The sequence below is a fragment of the Leptidea sinapis genome, chromosome 6 (assembly GCF_905404315.1).
Source record: "Leptidea sinapis chromosome 6, ilLepSina1.1, whole genome shotgun sequence".
NCBI lineage: Eukaryota > Metazoa > Arthropoda > Insecta > Lepidoptera > Pieridae > Leptidea > Leptidea sinapis.
The window spans coordinates 7,103,032-7,121,945 of NC_066270.1; the positions used below are offsets into that span (position 1 = coordinate 7,103,032).

The following is an 18,914-nucleotide window of genomic DNA, read 5'->3' on the forward strand; positions in this document are numbered from 1 at the left end:
AACTATGTATGTAGTACTAACCTAGCTTGGCTGAACAATTGGCTACAATGGTACCACACGGGAAGCACCAGCTTTCAAATAAAAAAAGAATTATATCAAAATTATCACCCAGTTGTAAGTTTTGAGGAAACAAACATAAACAAAAATACTGATGAATTGAGAACCTCCTCATTTTATGAAGTCGGCTAAAAAGTCGTCAACCCTGAAGATCCTGGTAAGAAAAATGGGACAGTCTATATAAATTATTATATTGTCATCGATCCTTAGTAGGTGTGTAAAGTTTTTAGTTCAATCCGACGTTTTAAAATTTTGAAAATCCGTGTCTCAAAGATTCCGTTATACATTACATAACTAGTTAAAGTTTAAGCTTATGTTTAAAAGCATTATCCTAGTGTTAATTCCGCCGTTAAAATTTGTCGTTTAAACAATTCGACACGTGTTTCGTCTCTACACGAGGCATCATCAGGACATGCGCCAAATATAATTAACACTAATTGCGCCAAAGATAATTAACACTAAAGAAAACTCAAAACATTTGGATAATTATGGATTTCAGCATTATCCTACTCGTTTTTCCTCCTCTTGTATAAAAAATTTATTCAAATAAACTTTATTCAATTAGGCTTCAACTAAGCTCTTTTGAGTATTGTCATCGTCACTACAACTATTTCATTTAAATTACTGAGTTTATCTTAAGTTCGTAAATAGTTGAGCTCGTGAGAAGAACACATAAGAAACTCAACGGGCACACTTTACAATTAAGTAGAATATTATACAATGGCTGTAATATACATAACAAATTTTTATATTGAAACTAGTGGACCCAACAGACGTTGTTCTGTCGGAAATTTCGGACACACGTCTTTAATTTGAAAAATCGGTCCAGCTGTTAGAAGGAGTCCTCTAAAATACACTATATGGACGGAATTGAGAATCTAAACCAATCTCAAATTCACTGGAACACACAAACAAATCATCAAAATCGGTCCAGCCGTTTAGGAGGTAGTTCAATTGTGAATCAAAATCATTCTCAAATCCACCTGAAGACACACACCAATCTCAAATTCACTGCAACACACAAAAAAAATCATCAAAATCGGTCCAGCCGTTTAGGAGGTAGTTCAATTGTGAATCTAAACCATTCTCGAATCCACCTGAATACACACAGAAAGTTTCATTAGAATCGGTCCAGCCGTCTAGGAGGAGTTCAGTGACATACACACGCACGCAAGAATTATATATATAAAGATAAATCCTTCTTACTTAAGAAAATACTTTCATTCATTTAAAATCATTATCACAATTTTCTAGAGGCTAATCTTTTTTTATGGTAAACTGGGACTAACGAGCGTAAGGGTCAACTGGTGTTAAGTGATCACCGCCGCCCACATTCTCTTGCAACACCAGAGGTTTCGCAGGAGCGTTGCCGGCCTTTATCTCTGGAAACACTGAACCGATTTTAAAAATTTTGTTATCAATTACAGAAAGCCACATTTTTTGCGAGAGTCGTATATAATATGCTATGTATAATCGAATTTGTAGGTACATCGGAAAAAAAACAGTCGAACCTTAAAAATAATATATATGGCAAAACAACGTTTGCCGGGTCAGCTAGTAATATATATAAAATTCACGTGTCACAGTGTTTGTTGCTATACTTCTCCGAAACGGCTCGACCGTTGTTAAGAAATTTTATATGTATGTTCAGTAGGTTTGAAAATAGGTGATAATCTACATTTTATACCCAAAATATTTTTATTAATTTATATGATTACAATACAACGTTTTTTTTTAATGGAAAAGGAGGACAAACGAGCGAACGGGTCACCTGGTGTTGAGTGATCACCGCCGCCCACATTCTCTTGCAACACCAGAGGAGCACAGGAGCGTTGCCGGCCTTTAAGGAAGGTGTACGAGCTTTTTTTGAAGGTACCCATGTCGTATCGTCCCGGAAACACCACACAAGGAAGTTCATTCCACAGCTTTGTAGTACGTTGAAGAAATCTCCTTGAAAACCGCACTGTGGAGGACAACAACGTTTGCTGGGTCATCTTCTGTTATATAAGGTCACATTATCTCTGCACCTCGCTGGAACGTGAAGAACCCTCCCGTTCCCCTTTCACCCCCTCAAGCTCGTCCTGCTGTGTCAGTACGGCTTGCAGTTTCATTACCGTTAGGTACATGTCGTGATATTTTCGTGCTATCACTGCTTTGTTTTTTGCTGCTATCTTTGACTGTAGTTTCTGTTGTTTTGTGTCGCTATAATAGTACTGGCAGAAAAATAAATACCTCTTTTTACTTAAATCATATTTTTTCATTGATTTCTCATTATTATTATAATAATAATCAGCGTTACAACACAACATCAATCTATAAGTAATACTGGAGAAATAAACTGTTGATTATTAATAATATCCTAGAGATGCTTGTTTTGCACACCGTACCAAAGCGACGGTGTGTCGTCACCGACGTGAGGTCCAGAGATAGTGTAAAAGGGCCGCTACCGCTTCGGAAACAAATGGCGCTCTGAGAGAAAAGAAGCGACGCGAGAAACTATCCCAGCATTCTTTTTTGCGCTCTTTTCAATAGAAATATACAAAATTGTACAGTCATTTCTATCGCTATAAAATAATCACAATCTAGTCCCAGGTTGTCCGAACATTTAGATATTCAGCTGTGGTGTAATAGGATTTACGACGGAGACATTTTTTTATGAAACATTTAAATTTATTTATAGATAACGCCTGAACAGTGGCTGGGACTTTATTATAAAAGTATTTACTCTTAAAGCTATTATGTATCTTATGAAGCCTACTAGAATTAGTTACAAGCAATCCCTTATTTCTAGTGTTATAATAATGAAAATCACTATTAAGAGCAAAAACCTGACGATTTTTGTGAACGTATATTAAAATTTCATAAATGTACTGCCAATGAACAGTCCTAATATTTATTTATTTAAATTTTTCTTTGAGAGACTGTTTATAACCAAGCTGATATATAGCACGAACAGGTCTCTCAGAGCAAACACTATATCAATGTCACCAGCATGACCCCTAAGTAAAATACCATACGTCATGATGTTGTGAAAATAACTGAAGTACACTTATCTATCTAATGTAATCGGGTAGTAGGTATGTGAGCTTCGCTAACAGAGAACCGCATAAGTGAGAGCAGTGTGTTGTGATTTACAGATGCTCTCGGTCCAAGTGCCGGGGTGCGCGGGAATGGAGCGGCTGGGAGCGCCGGGGGGGCCGCGGCTACGACATCACCACACCGCACTGTAAGTACCTCACACCCAGGGCTGTCAACCGTACTCTAAGGCCCGGTATACATTATGGGTACCACAACACAACACCTCAAATTGCACTCAAGGTTTAGAGCCGTTAAAAAGGACAGGCAACAATAAGTGTCATAGGGCCTGAGAGAAAAAATTCCGGCAACCTGTTGTCCGTCCATAGAGACATATTACTTACTAGTGGGAGGCACCTTTGCACAGGATGCCGGCTAGGTTATGGCTACCACAACAGCGCTAATTCTGCCGTGAAGCAGTAATTTATAAGCATTACTGTGTTTCGGTCTGAAGGGCGCTGTAGCTTGTGATATTACTGGGCAAATGAGACTTAACATCATATGTGTCAAGGTAACGAGCGTAATCGTAGTGCCGCTCAGAATTTTTGGACTTTTCAAGAAACTAACCTGAGCGGCACTGCATTGTAATGGGCAGGGCGTATCAATTACCATCAGTTGAACGCCCCGTATTTTCATTTTAAAAAATGTGGAGAGGAGACGAGAAGAGATAAGTCGCGAAGCTGTCAGGTTGTTTCCACCAGAGCGGAGAGGAGATGTGAGCTGTGTTTATAGCAACGCTTTCTGGTGTGCGAGGCACGGAGAGAAGAGCTCGTGACGCGGCACTAAATTCTATATGACACAAATGAGACATCTCCTCTCCTCTCCGCTTGATCCATTTCCGTCGAAGCTAAGCGGAGAGGAGATGTGTAAATAACGAAATCGGATTGGTTATCAAAATACATCTCCTCTCCTCTCCGCTTTGGTGGATACTGGATAAAGTAGACTATTTGATTCTATTTAACGTAAATTTTAGATTTTAGGGTCTAAAACCTTTGACACTAATAGAGTACGCTCAAATAATCTTCACAAAATCTGACTTTTTTTAACTGACTTCAAAAAAGGAGGGGTCGGTGTCATCCAAGATAGGTTTGACTACATACATAGTTATAGGTGAGATGTGCTTGAGTCGTGAGGAGGCGAGAGCGGGTCGCGGCGGAAGGACACCGATTCCAAAAATAACAATAATCGTAACTAGAATTAGATTAATTAATTGGATTGTATAAAAATACGCAATTATTTTTATACTTATATCTATTGTTTTGGAGTAGTGTTTTTGAGGTCGGTTGTTTTTTTGTTAAAATCTTTTTATTGTACATATCTATCACAAAACACAAGAATCTTTCAATATACTGGTTGGGACCCATAGCTATAAAACTCGGGCGTTTCTCAACGGCAGCCACGACGATTTTGACCGATTTTAATGTATTTACCCTCTGTGAAATCAGAAATAGAAAGAAAGAAAATTTTTTTTATTTTTTTGTAACGTATAAGTAGTAAGTATGTAGAAATACAAAAGATATAAATAAAAATAAACTTAAGGTTGATAAGCAAGCAAAAAAGAAAAAGACTAACATTTCTACTCAGTATACTATTCAAAAAATGGTCCCAACTCAGCATGTTAGCTGGTTTGAAAACCAATGCTGGTCTTCCGTTGGGCCATTTGGTTACGTCACGCTAAATAAATATATAACTATCTTGCCCCAAACTAGGCATAGCCTGTACTATGGGTACAAGACAACGATATATTTAATACAATATACTTACTTAAACGTACATAAATACATATAAACATCCATGACTCGGAAACAAACATCCATATTCATCATATTAATGATTGCACCTACCGGGATTCGCACCCGGGACCTCTAGCTTAGTAGTCAGGGTCGCTAACCATTCGGCTATATGGGTCGTCGTATCGTAATTTTTTGATATAAAATAAAGCAACACTTTATACATATATATACTCTACCTCTTCCAGAAAAAGTTGGCAACCCTACTCACAACGCCTGCTTAATGCACTGCCAGATTTTTTTTTATGAAATAGGAAGACAAACGAACGTACGGGTCACCTGGTGTTAAGTGATCACCGCCGCCCACATTCTCTTGCAACGCCAGAGGAATCACAAGAGCGTTGCCGGCCTTTAAGGAAGGTGTACGGGCTTTTTTTGAAGGTACCCATGTCGTATCGTCCCAGAAACACCGCACAAGGAAGCTCATTCCACAGCTTTGTAGTACGAGGAAGAAAGCTCCTTGAAAACCGCACTGTGGAAGACCGCCACACATCCAGATGGTGGGGTTGATATCCTAACTTGTGGCGTGTCGTGCGAAGGTGGAATTCGGCGGCAGGATTCAGGTTAAACAGCTCTTCGGGACACTCCCCGTGATAAATGCGGTAGAAGACACACAATGAAGCGACGTCTATACGCAACGCCAAGTGATCCAGTCGTTCACAGAGCAGTAGGTCCCCGGACAATCCGAGCTGCTCTGCGTAATTTACCTTACCTTTATAGTTTTAGATCCTCGTAGTAAAAGTAGCAAATGTTACGGGACACACTCGAAAGGCTTCTTTCTACATATAGAAACACACTCATCTCTGCCTGAGTGTATTTTTATACGCTTTATATTAGCTTCACCTGTATGTTTGTATGTTTGAAACTGACTTCTTTGGGCGCAATTTTGACGCACTTTAAATGGCTATATTTCGTTCAAACTTTGTAGATTTATCGAGGAACATTACACTAATTTGACTGAAACATGAAAAATAAATAATAGTTAAAAAAATTAAAAAGCACGCTTTATATAAAATTCAACTAAAAAATAGAAAACAAATTTAAATTGAAAATAGTGTAAAAAAAAATATATTTTATTGTAAAAAAAGCGTGGGGTGTAGAAGAATTATTATTTTAATAATATCTTAAAAAGCATGATAATATGTGTTCCCAGTGTTTTTTTTTATTTCTTGTAGTATTATCTTTACAAAGTTTAACTACGCAACCCGGTATTTTAGTTTCAATTATTAGAAAAAAGATTAACAGAACATGCGGCACGTCAATGTCACATATTGTTCGAGATTGGTGCGAGCCAGGCGTAGTATTTAGTTGCCACACTTTGCGACTACGCCTGCGGTATCTAGTTAGAGTGCAGCGGACCCCAATCCTTAATCACAGGCTCATATAAATACTTTTATTTATTTACATTGAGTGAAGGTTACTGCGCCTGCATCTGCGTAATCTTAACTCATTTGAGACTTTTTATGATTTATTTACTTTGTTCGAGTTTTTGTGCATCACCTTGCTGAGAGTGTTACATAAGTATTATGCATTACGTCGTCTTGATTCTAGGGAGTAGGGTTGCGATCCATACAATAAAATAGAGTCGTCATGATCCTAGGGAGTAGGGTTGCAATCCATACAATAAAATAGAGTCGTCATGATCCTAGGGAGTAGGGTTGCGATCCATACAATAAAATAGAGTCGTCATGATCCTAGGGAGTAGGGTTGCAATCCATACAATAAAATAGAGTCGTCATGATCCTAGGGAGTAGGGTTGCGATCCATGCAATAAAATAGAGTCGTCATGATCCTAGGGAGTAGGGTTGCGATCCATGCAATAAAATAGAGTCGTCATGATTCTAGGGAGTAGGGTTGCAATCCATACAATAAAATAGAGTCGTGAAAGAATAGAGAGTGAAAATATATTTTAATGTAGCCTATGTTACCCGGGGATAGCGTAGCTTCCCAAAAGTGAAAGAATTTGTTAAATCGGTTTAGTAGTTTTGGAGCCTATTCCATGCAAACAAACAAATAAAATATTTCCTCTTTATAATATTTGTTTAGATAAATATAGGCAAAACTTATCTATTTAGATAGATTATTTTCTCATACTCAAAAATATCGTCTTTGTATCTACGGCACCCCACCGAGTCAACCTTTAATGATTAATTTGGATCTTTCATACTTCGTGGACTTGTAAAGGGGTGTTAGAATACTCACTAGTACCAAGTAATACCTCTCCAATAAGCCTTTAAACGTTGCGAATCCCTCATCTAGACCCCAAATTATTAGGGGCTTTTGTCACACGGACAAAATTAATGACGTGTCAGTGATACAGTATGTATAAATATAATTAATAATTTATATTTTTTTATATTATTACTATTTGGATCTATGTCACGTGGATATTATGCTGTTATTAAAATAAATACCTATCATAAAAAATTGCTTTGTTGTTACAGTCACTAAGTAGAGTATTAACATGTTGCAATCGCAGGTTGTTTTCAACGTTTTATCTTTCAGAGGTCGCCTCGATAACAACCGTAGTCTAAACAATTAAGTTTTAATTAAATGTTTGAGAAGGGGAAGCTATTTTTTTATGAAATAGGAGGACAAACGAGCGTACGGGTCGCCTGATGCTATTGGATCTCCTGCAGTACCAGAGGAATCACAGGAGCGGTGCCTCCTTTTTAGAAAGTTGTGCGCGCTTCTTTTATGACAATAAGGGCAATGCTCAAGATTTTTGAAAAGCCAAAAATTCTGAGCGGCACTATAATTGCGCTTGTATCCTTGAGACATAAGATGTTAAGTCTCGTTTGCCCAGTTATTTCACTAGCTAGGGCACCCTTCAGACCTAAACACAGCAATATGTACACTGCTTCACGGCAGAAATAGGCGCCGTTGTGGTACCCATAATCTAGCCGGCATCCGGTGGAAAGGAGCTTCCACTGGCAAATAGTATAGCTATCCCGTTCGCACGTTTGGGATACGCCGAGATAGCACGACGGTCACTAAATACAACGTGAAGTTTTTCGCTACTCAATAATCTTAAGCTACTGAAGCGAGACGGCATAGAGAAAACTATCATAAAAGCTAAGCCAAGCTGCAGTGATACGACAACCGAACAATAGAGGGCGCTTATTTCAATATTAAAACTTTCTAAAACAGTATATTTTTTTATTTAAATTATTGGAAAACATAGTGTAAATGGCTTTAAATAAGATTGCAGAGTCCAAGTAGGTAATTTGGTTTCGAACATTTATTTTAGATCTTTATACGAATAATTAAATATCACACAAGAGACTAAAAGATTTTATAGGAAATAATATTTGTTTTTAAATGTAAGTCATGACAATGACGTGTGAGTTTTGTTGTTGCAACAAATAGATTTTGATTAAAATAATTTGCAAAGTTTCCTGCCACTTCTTCTCACTTTAATTATTACAAGTCACGTTAAGAATTATTTCTACTAAAGTATTGTATTTAAATGTAAATAGATAAAAATGGTAATAAATAATAATAAAAATCAAAACTATATAGTGTTTTTTTTCATGGAAAAATGAGGACAATCGAGCGTACGGGTCACCTGGTGCTAAGTGATCACGGCCGCCCACATTCTCTTGCAACACCAGAGGAATCGCGTGTGTACGCGCTTTTTTTTTAAGGTACCCATGTCGTATCGTCCCGGAAACACCGCACAAGGAAGCTCATTCCACAGCTTTGTAGTACGGAAGAAAACTCCTTGAAAAGCGCACAGTGGAGGACCGCCACACATCCAGATGGTGGGGTAGATATCCTAATTTATGGATTTAGTGTGATGTTAACATGATTACAGGGAATGGGAGAAGCAGCAAAGGCTGCAGGCGATGGTCGGTCGCCTGCAGGAGATGGTGGAGCAAGAGACGCGTGCGAGGTCCGCCGCGGCAGCAGAGCGGCTGGGACTTCCCCCCAGCATACAGCTTCCAGACGGAGAGTACGGTCAGGACGCGCATCTTCAGCTGCGAGTCCCATATCAGGTCCGTAAGTATTACTTCTTTACAATTCTCTATCTTAACGGGTTCGGGAAGTAATAAAATCTTCTCGTGACCAATACTACAGTGTTTGAAAACGAAGGTTTTCAACCAGTGTGTGTTGCCAGTGATAACTTCCGTACGCAGACTATGGACCTGATGCGAAAGCTCATGGCCGCTCAGAGTTCCCTGCGAGATCGAATCAGAAATGAGACTCGTAGGGCAACCAAAGTCCACCAAATGATTGCGAAACTGAAGTGGCAGTGGGTAGGGCACATAGTTTGACGGATAGGTGGCCGTTGGGACAATAAAGTCCTCGAATGGCTACCACGTAGCGGACTAATCGTGGAGATCTTTGGAGGAGGCTTTTGTCTAGCAGTAGACGTCTTCCATCGTCGACCCATAGTCGAAAAAATTTACTTTGTCCTCAAAAAGACCAGCAACGCCCTTTTATTCGCTAAATACCACCCGCATAACGTTGACGTGTGGCATTCCACAACCGCTCGTTTTTCAAAAAAATTGCTGCGTACAGCCATTTCGTGGAATTACCGTCTGCTGTTTTCCTGAACCGATACGATTTAGGGACCTTCAAGAAAAAGAGCATACTCCCACCTTAAATGCCGGCCACGCATCTATACTGCCCTGGTTTTGGCTTGGCCTCCTTGGGCGGCTACCTCACCACTCCTCATCACGTGAGCATCTTGCCTGTTTGCCCAAGTTTTATATAATAAATGGCGATCTCTTTCATAAAAAGAAGCCATTTTATAGAATCAATCACCTACCATCACGTGTTTCTATAAGCTCGCTATCGCTTCAAAGACTAGCAACGCATCTCCTAGACCGGACACGTCAAACACGAAGGTTTCCGACCTTCGTGTTTGACTCCAACCCGTACCATCTTCGCAGACGAATTTTTTGCACAGGATGCCGGCTAGATTATGCACTACAATGGCGCCTTTTTCTGCCGTGAAGCAGTAATGTGTAGCCATTATTGTTTCGGTTTGAAGGGCCGGGTAGCTCCTGAAATTACTGGCCAAATTGTAGTGCCGCTCAGAATTATTGGGTTTTTCAAGAATCCTGAGCGGCATTACATTGTAATACCGTTGTATTACCTGTATAAGCTGAATGTCCTGTGCTCGTCTAGTCCCTAATTGTTATAAAAAACAGTATGTCGTTTCTGGTTTCCAAGACGCGTGTAAAAAAGCGAACTTTCCGTTACAGTCGTATTAAAAAGTCGTATACGCAACAAGAGACGGAAAAATGTCATCTCAAACCGCGTGCTTGCCATGACATTTTGCACGTGGTTTCTTTCTATGCGTAATATACCAATCATAAAATGTAGAAAGAAAATTTTGCTGTGGAAGTATTCTCGTTCTTTTTCTTAAAGGGCAACGGTTTCTATGCATTCAGCCAATTTAATGAAAATAATTTATATAAATTCAAAATTATTTCAATTGCGTTATTTAAATTTTAAATGTATTTAAATATAAATTAAACTCCATTTTTTTATGTCAATCTAGGAACGTGCTGCTAAGCTGTTTATTTTTAATGTTACAGCAAGCCGAGCTGACCAGAAGCAGTTTTCAACCTCCACCCAACAAATGCGTGAGCGACGTGCCCGAATGGGCCGGCGCGGTGGACGCGCCGGGCGGGCGGCGGGGCGGCGCCGCGGGGCCGGGGGGCTCCAAGAAGGACGGCCTCCTCCAGAAGGCCACGCGGTGGTGGGTCCGCATGGGCGCGCGCCCCCCTCCCGCGCTGCTGCCCCGCGCGGCGCCCCCGCCCTGCGTCATGGTGCCGCGCCGCGCGCCGCCCCCCGACGCGTGACGCACCCGCGTCGCCGCACCTCTCTACCATATCACGCTTACATTCCATTATCGGGACGTTCAGACTCGCCAGTGTGCACGCGCGTCCCGGAGTATTATAGACTTGCTAATTTATTTATTTGGGACTGTGGCGGCCGCCGGGCGCGCGCTCGAACGCGTACTTTGTGATATGTGATGGGCTCGTTGTGTGACAGTGACAGCTGACAGCTGACATCTGACAGCCGGCCGTTCGGTGAGGCGGGAGACGCGGCGCCGACAGCCGCGCCGCACCAGGAGTAACTAGTCTTGATACTTTAATCGGTTTAGAAATAGGTGTAATTGTTTCTATTGAAGTTGTATGACACGAGACGAGGTTCCGCTGCCCGCAATTGGCTGCTGCGTTATAGGTGTGTATGGCATGGCATAGTGTGCGTCTGTATTCCTCGCGCTGTCTTTGAGTTTAAAAAAAAACGAAGACTGAAATAAAAATATAACACTTTAAAATCTACATTGAAAAACATGTTGTCTTAGCTAAAATTGATTCATATAGAAACAATTAATTAAAAATATAAATATTTTATGAATCTATCGATTTGAACCTTCAATGTTATCGTGTAATACTATGAAAGGGTCAGTCAATAGCATGCTAATGTATCTCCGACTGCAATGTACACATTCATGTCTAAGTAACCTATTTAAATGTTTAATTTCTATCCAGCAGCTATTAATCTGTGTTTAAACAACTTTTATATTTATTTATAATTACGATATTGTATAAAATAATGCATATCAGTACAGTTATGGCAAGGAATATTAATTTACAGAGCATAGTGACTATTTTATTGTAAATATTGTGTCTAATTTATGTAATAGTAGAGTAAAATAATTATGACCAACCGCCAAAAAACGACGGTCAGAACAAATGAGTGTTTGCTACATTCCATATTTATGTTGAATTATTTCGATGCGTACTGTACTTGCTTTATCTGCTCGTTTTGTAACAAGCTCACGGTTAACGGTACCCCCACCACTCCTACCATCCTACCACTACCAGCAGTAACTTGTGACTCCTAAAGTATCGGACAATAATCGATAATAGTGAGTAATGTTATCGCTGCAGATAAAACTCATTAGGGAATAGTCGTTGTTTAAATGATATTGGTTGTTTTAGTTTTAAAATAAGGGTATGTTCCGATATGCACTGCGACCACTGTACAGTATGACGTCAATTTAGTATACTGTGAAGCCGTTCCTTTATACAGTTACACTGGTTACGATTTAAAACGGAACGCAATCCCGTATACTATCAGCTGCATTTTTTGACGCAGCATTCAAACGAGAGTATTAAAGTTTTCTAGTTCATTAAAAAAAATTGTTGTTGAAGTACTGTCAAATTATAAATATTTGGGATTAAACTGTAGGTATTGTTTATAAAACGTTAGGCACTCGAGTGGTTTTGACTGATCACGTGATCAAAGTACTGCGAGTGCCTTACCTCGAAAACGCCAGTGCTCACAGTAGAATATGGCGGCGATTTATGACGTCATATATTTCCCTAGGGTACCGCGGCAGTATACTGGCAGTCCATAACGGAACGAATTTTTCTACAGTGATAGCACTGTGCAGTGCTCGCAGTGCATATCGGAACATACCCTAAGAATGTATTTATTATGAGATGTTTAATTCTAAGACTGGTATCTCACCCTGCTTGCTGGTTCGAATATATGTTAGATATTATATATATAATGCATATTGGTGCTAATGCTTTCCCATAGTATGAAAATGTATAAACGTTGAAACAAATTGTATGAATTTATTTTTGTTTACTTCTTGAGGTGAACAAATATTAGAAATCATTGCAACACCTTATCATGGTGTGTATTGGTAGGTATAGTTAATTCTTTATTTATAGAAAAATTATTCACAAATTAATTTTACTCCTTGTTTAAAAGAATTTAAGTTATTTTCTTCACAATAGACTATCAATAAGTTAGTGTGCCTGTATTTTTATTTTTAAATTAAACAATGCACCAACCTTAAATTGAGGATTGATATCCGCTCCGCTCCAACTAGATACCGCATTACCTAAGAACAATAGCTTTATTATTAAGGCAACTATTAGATGCTTGTGTGCGTGACATCTTGACACTCAATGGAATCTTTCAAAAATTTGTAGCATACTCTTCGTTTTATTTTACATTGAAATTAAAAAAAAATACAAAATACTTACTCATGATATGTGATCCCAGTGTCTTTCTTATTTCTTGTAGTATTATCTTTACAAAGTTTTACTACGCAACCCGGCATTTTAGTTTCAATTATTAGCAAAGTTTAACAGAAGATGTGGCACGTCAACGTCACATTGTTCGAGACTGACTCGAGTACGCCCATAGTGATATTAGTTGCCGCACTTTTCGACTACGTCTGCGGTATCTAGTTGGAGCGCAGCGGAGACCAATTCTTAATCCAAGGCACCAACTCCATCACAAAATATTTTGGCTGTTAACAATGCTAAAACTAATGACATTATAATTTTGTTGTACAATTTGTAAAGCAATTTCGAACCGTCTGTAGAATGAGTTAGTGTAAACTGTTAAGAATTACTTCTGTAAACGACTTTAATTATTTATTGGCATTATTTATTCGTACAAGTTTCGTCTATTATATTCGAAATCCAGCCAATATTGGCGTTTTATTTAATAATAACATAATATTTATAGAAAATATTTGTTTTATCGATTCTGGCTCATCGTAATACTCCGGCTTTTATTAAAATTATTTGTTTAAAATGACTATGGGATTTGTTTTGATCTTTTATACGTCTAGATTGTCTCTTGACGTCATGTGGCAAACATGTTCTTAATAATATTTATGTAACATCAATCTAACATGTTTACGCAAATAAAAACTTTGACTTTGCTGTGAGAAAACTGATAAAAACAGGCCAGGTCAATATTAGTTAAGTGTGCGTGACAAGCTACGTCTTACACTCGCGATTTGTTACACTTTGTGTTAGTGTGCGTGAATTGCTCAAAATAGAGGTTAGTTCTAAACTCAATTTTGACGTTCTCACAGCTGTATTAGTCTATTAAGACAGCTGAGCACTAAACACACCACGGTCAGCGCTCATTAGTCGAACACTAAATCCAGCCTAAAGTAATAAACTTGGCCTGTTTTCATCAGTTATCTAGCAGAGGCTCTATATAGTTTAAGCATGAAATCTAAATTGATTTGTATTTAAGTGTTAAGCAAATCATGTGTCAGAAGAAGCCGGAGCATTACGAGTGATTGGCGGCTAACTGCAAGCGAAATTAAACTTTATGTATACAAACAATGTGTTCCGATTTAATATAAGTAAATATATTTGTTAATAACTCTAATTGTGTACAAAGTATCTAATATGTGACCCATCTAAATGTTAACTGGCATCAGTAAAAGCGATTGTATGTTCTGTTCGCTTTCAAACTCAGCCGGATTATTCGTCGCAATATTGTAATTACTATTTCAAACTTATGTCAAATCACTACACGATTCATTTTAAACTAAATTTCAATTTTTTCTCAGGCAGTCCTGCCTGTTATTACTTAATATTTACATCCTCTTTGTACATTCTAAATAACCGTATCATTTCATCTGTCATTGTTGATTCAAATGACATTAAAATGACAGCTGAGTTTTATATAGACAAACCACAGATCTGCTAGAACTTAAATTCCTCAATTTACCGTTTTGGCGCTTATCGCAATTGCAACTGTGAAATGTGAGTGTACTTATTCCAGTACTATAATATGTTTTTTTTTTATGTTATAAATATGTAGTTTTAATGCCGCTAAGTTTTGTTAGTCTGCATGCATCCCTCGGGCCTAGAGTTATAGGTTATACATAGGGTTACCAACTTTTTGTCGGTCAAAATAGTAGTTCTAAATTATTGCCCTCAAAAATATATAATATGTATAATAGGTAAATAACAAAAAATTAAGAAAAAAAAAAACAATATTTTTTTTTCTACTTTTAACTTTTTTTTTTAATAATTTTTAATTTTAAAATATGCATCGTATCTTATATTGCTTTAAGTTTGAAGCCTTTGAAATATAGTAGTTCCACCTGCTATATACTTTTTTGAAAAGTGGGGCCTTTGATACAGTATGATACTATATTATATAGTAGGGTTGGCAACTTCCGAAGAAACGACCGGGTTGGTTGGTAATGTGAAAGCTAGCAGAAACCAATTCGACACGTGTTTCGCTCTAACACGAGACATCCTCAAGAACTGTTTACTGGCCCAACTATGGATAACTTATGAAACGAGTCTCTCATTCCAGCTCAGTGGTATCTGATTCCTCGGTGGAGGATAACTTAAATACCCTAACTCGGAGCCTTTGCGTTCTGCATATAGACTTACAAAACTTAGTAGAATTAACACTTATCATATTTATTCATAATATTTATATTAGTTTGGATTTCTGCAGTATACCACCTCATAATTATTCATACATTTTCTTTAATGTGATGTCAAAATAGTGTACTGAAATCTTAGATCATTTTTAGGTATAGATATACAGCTGTGAAAACGTAGAAATAAATTGAGTTCACTACTATCTTCTATTTTGAGTAATGCTCGCACACTAACACAAAGTGTCATACAAATCGCAAGTGTAAGACGTAGCGTGTCACGCACACTAAACTAATATTCCTGACCTGTTTTCATCGGTTGTCTAGTAGCAAGAGGCTCTTCCTAGACATATAAATTATCTAAGATATTGTTTTAATAAAAAAATATGCAAGATATAATTATTGAGGTCAGTGGAAGTATTCATATTCTTACCTATAATTTGACAAGCGATTGCCATCTTCGACAGGTCACATATTAAATATCTTGACTAAACTTGAGTTGGAGAAGCAGAACTTGCATTAAATAAACATTATCTCCATCCAAGCATCCAATATACCTAAAGAATTCAAAAATACACTGAGAATTATATTTCAAGTCAGCTATTTATTTTGATGTGTTCAGCCAGTCCAGTTTTCTTCACAGTATCATATATACCTATACTAAGTTCAAACTGGAAAAATAATGTTTGTAAACAAAAAACTGCCAAAAATTAAAATAAAATTCAATTATTATCATCATGTAATAAGAAATGTCATGGCATATCCATACTACATAACAATTATATAAGCATCGCAAAATTATCCAGTATTGAATTAGTTATGTATAATAAAAAAAAGTAATAATTAATATATAGTCAATGTTTGTTTACAAATTTTCTTTATACAATTTGGCTGATATAAATAGTAATGCAATAAGCGGTGGTAAAAGCGGTCGTTGTACAAAATGCTATAATTAAAATATAAAAGTTGTTTAAAATAGTGCCACAGAGTAGATATTATTAAATATAGATAACAATATTCCATTTGTCATTATATAAATAAGTGAAAGAAAAGCAAATTATTAATAATAAAAAACTGCATTAAATTATGACCTACCAGTAAAAGTTGATTTTATTGCCATCCTCCTTCTATTAGTTATTCAACAGTACCCATTCCATAATCACACCACGCTTGGTCATTACCAAGGCTATGTTTAGATCATAAACTTAGTTTATTAGCGAACCCTGTGTGAAAGTGATATAACTAATCTTACATAACATACTAGAGCTGAGAAAGAGACTGAATAGATGAAGACCATGAAACCGTTTTAAAACAATTTAGTGTCCATTAGTCTCCTGTCAAATTGGTCCGAGTTTTAATTTTAGTAGCGTACACCTTAGAGGCCGCCAACGTTCCTGTGATTTCTCTGGTGTTGCAAGAGAATTTGGGCGGATGTTATCACTTAACACCAGGTGACTCGTACGCTCTTTTTCCATAAAAAATATTGTGTTTTTATCGTTATTGATCTGTGTTTTAACGGACATTAATAAGAAAATATAATAGTGTCGTGTTCTGTCTAATCTAATGATTGTGTTGTTATATATATAAATAATCATTCCGGTATTTCGCATAGATGTGCTTGAAATACGGTTTAGTTACCTCGGACATATACTAACGAAGGGTCTCATTGACTATGAAGATATTTTAATTTTATTTCTTTGGGATAACAAACAGTTCACACAATACATTTTACAATTTCAAAGTAGTTACATCTTTAAATTAACTTTTAGTGAAAACCTATATCTAATACATAATGAATGATAAAGTTTACAAATAATTAAAGTCATATACATAGAATAAGAAGAAAGAAAGACAAAACTAGAAGTTTTAAAACTAAATTATTTACAAAAGTAAATAAGCACAATGTTCTTATGCTCATCTTAACTATTCATTATTTGTAGTCGTATATAATTTCTAAAAACATTAAAACAAAAGAGTTAGCGTAAAAAAAACATATCCTATTTTCTTAAGATGTCGTTCACTGATTTTTTTAAATTTTGTTTTTGTTGTAAAGAAAATGTCAAGATCATGAAAAAGTCGGTCACGTGTGTCGACCAATTTTGCGCAGATTGGTCAAACTGTACACATCTGTAAAACTAGTAAATAATAATAAAATAGCAAATTTAGTCTCGACGAAATAAGGAGAATGTTTGTCTATAACGCTAGACGTACTAAGTTTATGGTTTAGATTGCTCCTTACATAAGTAGCATCGGCAATATTGGATTGCACGTAATCCAATGCCGTGTACAACCCAACGAAGTACAAATAATTATTATAAAAACTTACTGGAACTGGGCGACATAAATAGAGCACGGTAAAGGCCGAACGCATTACAGCGGCGCTGCGCTGCGCGTCGCTAGACGGTACCTATAGCACTACAACTGCAGTAAGCGGCAGCTCGTGTCATTTACTCGTATATAGCAGTTCACGTGCGAGCAACATTACAAGATGAGCGATACTGACGAGGATTTGGTTATTATTCCTTTATTTTGTGAAGAACCTATTAATGGAAGAGAAAATAAAATAAGATTTCAAAGTCTAATAAACTTTATTCAATTAGGCTTAAACTTAGCGCTTTTGAATCGTCACTATAAATTGTTATTTTAAATTACTGAATCTACCATAATGTTCGGAAAACGTAGAGCTGTTGAAAAGAACACACAAGAAGTACAACGGCCAATTTTTTCAATCAATATTTTACAATGGCTGTAATATACAAAATAAATTAGTTTGTAAGGGTATGCATCCAATATATATATGAATAAAATAATAATTAAATTATTTTTACTTAGTTATTAAAATTAATTAAATTATAAGACAAAATTCTATATACACTTAACAATGAACAGTATGCATACTGAAGCGACGCGCCGCCTGCTATCCCACTGCGCGTTAAAATATTCTCTCGGAGGCAACTCTGCCGCAACGTGCAGTGCAGCGTTTCGTTTCATGTTTCATACAAAATCGTTGAAATAATATTTTGGCACTAAGTGCTGCACAGGGCCGTGCTGATGCGTTCCGGCCTTAATACTTCAAGCCGACCCAAAGCTCAGTTGCTGTCATCTCTGATCTGGCGAATCTGAGTATCAGCTCGAACCATTTGAACCACGTGCAACGCAGAGTTGCTCGAATTGTCGGGCTACCAATGCTCTATGAACGGTGAAATCACTTGGCGTTGCGTAGAGAGTGCTTTCTACCGCATTTATCATAGTTAGTTTTGAAGCTGTTTGACCTGATTCCTGTCGCCGAATTCTACCTTTGTATGACACGCCACAAATTAGGATATTATCCCCACCATCTGGGGTTCCTCTACAGTGCAGTTTTCCAGGAACTTTCTTTCATTTTGTTTTGTACAAGTAAGCTATGGAATGAGTTTTCTTGTACGGTGTATGTAGGACAATATGACTGGACGATTTCTCTGGTGTTGCAAGAGAATGTTGGCAGCTGTGATAACTCAACATCTGGTGACGTATTTAAAATGATTAAGAAATATTAATTAGATCATCATTATGTTTATATATTCTATATACATATAAAAATGAATTGCTGTTCGTTAAAAACCGAAAAAAAAAACTCGAAAACGGCTGGATCGATTTGGCTAATTTTGGTATTGAATTATTTGTGGAAGTCCAGAGAAGGTTTAAAAGATGAATAAATATGAAAATGCTGGGAATTAAATAAAAACAACGATTTTGATTTTCCCTTGATGTGCCCCCGTCGTTCAGAAATCAAATTAAAATAAAAGTTAAAAATTAATAACTAATTA

The 18,914-nt window shown here is 37.2% G+C and overlaps 1 protein-coding gene across 2 annotated transcripts in view; it reads left to right on the plus strand.

Annotated features, from left to right (window-relative positions):
- Positions 1–16,211, plus strand: part of LOC126965095 (uncharacterized) — a 128,642-nt gene extending 112,431 nt beyond the window's left edge. Inside the window, exons 3-5 of one of the 2 annotated variants that reach the window (XM_050808558.1) lie at positions 3,178–3,283; positions 8,740–8,920; positions 10,472–10,879. In XM_050808558.1, the coding sequence (XP_050664515.1) occupies positions 3,178–3,283; positions 8,740–8,920; positions 10,472–10,738 (554 nt within the window). In that variant the 3' untranslated portion in view covers positions 10,739–10,879. Of the gene's footprint in view, positions 1–3,177; positions 3,284–8,739; positions 8,925–10,471 lie in introns of both variants that reach the window. The other variant, XM_050808557.1, reaches the window with a different exon arrangement.
- The last annotated feature ends 2,703 nt before the right edge of the window (positions 16,212–18,914 follow it).